Source organism: Vanessa cardui, chromosome 23 (assembly GCF_905220365.1).
Source record: "Vanessa cardui chromosome 23, ilVanCard2.1, whole genome shotgun sequence".
Classification (NCBI taxonomy): Eukaryota; Metazoa; Arthropoda; class Insecta; order Lepidoptera; family Nymphalidae; genus Vanessa; species Vanessa cardui.
Genome location: NC_061145.1, coordinates 562,781 through 567,654, shown reverse-complemented (window position 1 = coordinate 567,654; position 4,874 = coordinate 562,781). Strand labels below are relative to the sequence as shown.

The 4,874-nt window shown below is 44.2% G+C and overlaps 1 protein-coding gene across 1 annotated transcript; it reads right to left on the bottom strand.

Annotated features, from left to right (window-relative positions):
* Positions 1 to 796: 796 nt before the first annotated feature.
* Positions 797 to 2,410, bottom strand: LOC124539606 (actin cytoskeleton-regulatory complex protein PAN1-like). Its single transcript, XM_047116901.1, has one exon. It carries the CDS (start codon positions 2,408 to 2,410, stop codon positions 797 to 799), a length of 1,614 nt encoding a protein of 537 aa, XP_046972857.1.
* Positions 2,411 to 4,874: the final 2,464 nt, after the last annotated feature.

Below are 4,874 nucleotides of genomic sequence, written 5' to 3'. Positions count from 1 at the left end.
TCCACCACGGAACCCCCCTGTTGGCGAACGCAGGTGTGAACCTGCCCCCTGTTGAGAAGGGACAGGTTGGAGAGCAGGGCCCACACTTGAACGGCCCTCCCTCGCGGATTCGTAGCGGGGTTGCCCCAGGCACGCGACTTCGCGTTTAAGTCACCGAGAACCAGTGTCGGTTTCGGCGACTGCCTGGCCACCGCAGCTCTGACAAAGCCGAGATATGTCTCGAACTCAGCCAGGCTGCGGTTAGGGGAGAAGTACGTACCGACGATGGCGTACTTCCCCCACCCCACCACTACGTAACCCGAGCCCCTCTCGATGAGTGAGAGGGGGGGCCCCGTTCCACTCCTCGCGAGGACCGCCACGGTGCCGTCCACGTCCCCTACCCAATGAGTTAAGGGAGGAACGTAATAGGGCTCGCAGGCCACAGCCAGGTCAATCCCCCACTCCGCCATGGACTGCAGCAGTAGATCCTGAGCCCCGGCGCAGTGGTTGAGATTAGTCTGAAGGAAGCTGAAGTCGGCACTCATGTTGACATTGCAGCTTCCTCCTCGGCCTGGCGCCGTCCGACGTTGTTGGTGGTCTGGGTAGCGAGGACCACCTTACCTTTCGTGATGGGGGGGTTACATTCTTTCGACCCCATCACGTGCCCGGAGGGCTTCCCGGCTTCTGCGCACACCGCGCAGCGCAGCTTCCCGGTGCATTCAGCCGATTTATGACCTTCAACGCCACACCGGAAGCAAAGGTTCCCTCGATCCGCATTGAATGGGCATAATATCCTAGTATGGCCAAGGCCCATGCACTAGTAGCAGCGCAAAGGGCGCTGCTCTAGCACGCATACCCTGGCCGAGCTCCACCCAACCAAGAGACGACCGGCGTCAGACAGTTTCTTTGCCGCAGCTATTGGACATGCCACGCGGACCATACCCATGTAACCGGGCCCACGTGCAATCTCTCCACATCTTAGGTCTTCAGGGGCACAATTCCCCTCGCGGGCGACTGCGGCGATAATCTTATCTTTGGTGACGGAGTCATCTAGCCCCGTCACCTTAATGTCCACTTTTTTTACGGGATGAACGACGCTGGCCACCCCATCCAACACTGTGCGGAGCTTATCGGCTAGTTTTTCGGCCTGGTCCGACTGTGCTCTCGGCAGCTCCAGCACCCTGGCTCCCGTCGCGGAGCGTCGGACTTTTAACCCTCCATTGATGCCGAGTTCTTGCAGTTTAATGCCTTGCTCAGCGCGCTCCAAGATCTGAGCATATGTGACACCTTTCTGCTCCGCTTCTGGCTGCAGCGTAACCACTACTGCAGCTGTACGAGGAGCAGTCAGCTTAGGCTTGGCCGCTTGAGGTGTCTTAAGCACCGTGTTCGCCACCGTGGCATTTGTTCCAGCCGGAGAGTGAGCCTGTTTCCCCTTCTTCCCCTTTTTAATTACAGTGGACCAGGACATTTCCTGGACCACCTGAGGTGGAATTGTCTCCGACACGAGCGAGGCGCTTGAACAGCCAGCAACAGGTGCCGGTGGGGCAGCTGATGGAACCCGCTTAGGTAGGGGTGCAGAAGTCAACGGTGGAGCCGAATTGACTGCCTGCGCTCGGGACACAGCAATTTGCTGTGCTGATTCCCGCCTCTTATCAGCAGCTAATGGTGGGCGCTGTATTTTAGCCGGAGGAAGGCGTTCCTCCAATTCGGCAAATCGGGCGTTGATCATAACGCCTATCGACGATATAATTGAGGCTTTTATATTATCCACCGCCCGAGCATCGTGTGCAGAGCTGGTGGATGCCTCATTGACCACAGCGACCGTGGACCGCATCTCCGCAAAATCGCGACGGTGAGCCTTCACCTCGGCCTTGAGGCTGTCTACCTCTTTGCGCAGGCGTCCGTTATCAGCGCGGAGCTTTCGAGTCTCCTCGGCTTCCGTCCGAGACGCTAAGGCATCTACAATGGCCTGTAGTGCAGCCGCCGACTCCCTCAGCTTTTTGCCAAATCCTCCTTTTAAATTGGAGGACTTTTGTGCCACCTCCAAAATGAGGGCTGCGCTTCGACCAGCCTGTGCGCGAAGTTCCTCGGCGCCCATTTTTGTGGGATCCTTGGTGTGGACATCCGAGGAAGAAGATTCCTCGGAGTCCAAAACAGCCTGAGGAGGTTCCTTTCGAAACGCTCGACTACGAAGCGATCGTTCGAAGGCCTCCTCTCTAGCCTCATTGGCCTTGGCCTTCAGCTCAGCCTTAGCCCGAGCAAGACCACTTCCACGACCTTTAGTAGTTTTGCCGCGAATAGCAGGCTTGCTTTTTGCAGCCATCCTCATCTCCGTCTCCGTATCGGAATCGGAGTTAAAAATAACGAGGCCCTCATATGGCCTTTTTCGGCGAATTAGGGCATCGGACGATAATTCAGTATCGACTTCCATCGCCAAGAACAAACAACATAAAAAACAACGAAACAAACAATATATGTATTTATATCAATATAAATGCATAAATCTGTAACAATAAATATGATCTAAAAAGACCACTTAACAACAACAAAACCAATCCGTAAGCAAAACAAGTGTCCGATAAACAAAGCAAATAGTCGAGATGTGACGTCAGAGATAACGAAAACCAGTTTTCAAGCCAGATGTCGTTTAAATTCCTCAAGTCGTAATATTTAATCGCAATATTCAACACAACCTCCGTCTAAGACGTCCGAACGTTGAATCCCGTAGATTAACGCCTATAATAATCCTGTAAATGCATAATTTTCTTGTCAATGTTATAAAAAATATTTTTTATAATTTTAATGTCGAGTATTGTTGTTTTGAGTATTTCTAATAGCGGGCAAACAATCGTGTTACCAGAATCCAAATACCAAAATATAGCATTGTATTTTTTTTTTTCGAATAAATCTTTTAGTAATTTTTAATGGAAATTCGTTTTATTTCCTGGTAACTGAACTTTACAAGAGAAGGCTAAAAGAATAATTTTAAAAGCATGCAAACATCTTTGGTACTGAAACTGACAGGACTATTTTAATGGACACGAATGAAAATCACTATCGAATTCTAGATAATTATGGATTTTCCAATGTTCGTGAGTCACTTTCCATCAGCTAAGCCTACTGCTCGTTTTCCACAGTCATAATAAAAATAATCCCAAACCTTTTCCCTTTTTTATTTTTTTTATAAATTTTATTTCATTTTGGGACTTTGGTCCACCATAGGTACGTCAGTCCCATTGTAACCTTTTCCTTTGGTTTTGACATTATTTATTATTAATTGCTATTAAGTAGAACTCCACGAGCATCCTGGCAGAAGAAGGTTTGCTAGAATACTCTTTACAAATCCAAGATTGAACGAACATACATTTAAACTACCTAAAAGTAACTTTCTCTCATTCTGAAAAAAAACCTTTTCCTTAAAAGGAGAGACTTAAGTGGACTAGTAATCAGTCGCAAGAGATCCTTCATCTTGTACACATACTCATTAATGTTATTATAATTAGTAACATATTCAAGTATGTACATTGTTCCCGCTCTGTAAAGCAACAAGTTATAACTCCCAGCACGGCAAGCAACTGGAGACAACTCGTACACAACTTACATCGAGGGAATCTTGTGTATTGAACAGCGAACTTTATAATACAATTTGTATGAGCAATAATGCAACTTCAACACTTATGGGACACTTATTTAAAAACATATACTAAAATAAATATAAAGATTCATACAATTCAATATGAAAATTTTATACAAACAATCAATCAAAATCCCGTAAAAACTCGTATATTTTACTCAAGTAGGCTTTTACAAGCACTTTTGAATCGTCATTTAACAACTATATTAAGTGCTATCACTGGTTTTGAACCAGTAAGAAACTCAGTAGTTACTCTTTTTCAACATGTAAAAATATAAAGTCATGTTAGTTAAATACAATGATATAGTTATGTAATATATCGCCGTCCCCGGGGAACAAAATGATAACTTCCATTATCATCGTTTTAGTGTTTTGTCATTTTTGAGATCTTTGGATACTAATACACCTGCTCAATTTTTTTCATAAATATTGTAGTGATACTTACGAAGTTACAAAATATTACACTACTATTCTACGATTATACTCATGCCTGATATTTCAAGAACAAAAATATATTGTACTATTATCTAAATGTCTTTATATCTTACTGTAGGACAAACAGACTAACAATTATTTTGTCGTGAAAACTTCTCGACTAGCTTGTGATAAAAGCAGTTATCATTTTATTCTTGTGCAAAACAGTCTACGTGTTTCGTATAAGGTGTGTTTGTAATAATACTTTTGATGAAGTAGTTATAATTCATACCATGCTATATGTTAAAAGAGCCCAAAAGAAGGAATTTATTACGAGGAAAATGATATAGCTGAAGATTTCTCGGCGGACGAATCAGAGTATTAGTCGAGTCTAGTCTAGAACATCAAAAATATTGCAACTCAACTGTCTGTCAAGTACTGGAGGCAATTCGGATTACATAGAAAATGCAACTAAAAAATTGTAAACAATATCCAAAATTTATTTATTTTAACACAAGAAATATCATAGCATCGCTATGAGTTATATACGAAGCTCATGAAATTTCAGATAATCCTAAACCAAGACAGAATGTATTCTTGACTTGACTCCAACTAAGATTTATAATATAAAAAAAAATATCAAGGAATTAAAAAAATATCAAGGAGGTGCCAATGAATGGTTTCAAAATCAAAATGAACCATCAAAAGGAAAGATTGGAATTAATGAACGTGGCATACGAGAGCAACAAGATTTTTAATGTATTCATCATCAACAGCTCATGTTCGTCCACTGCCGGACATAGGCCAATTGCACGCATTGTGATCGTTCTTCGGCTACTCGCATCCA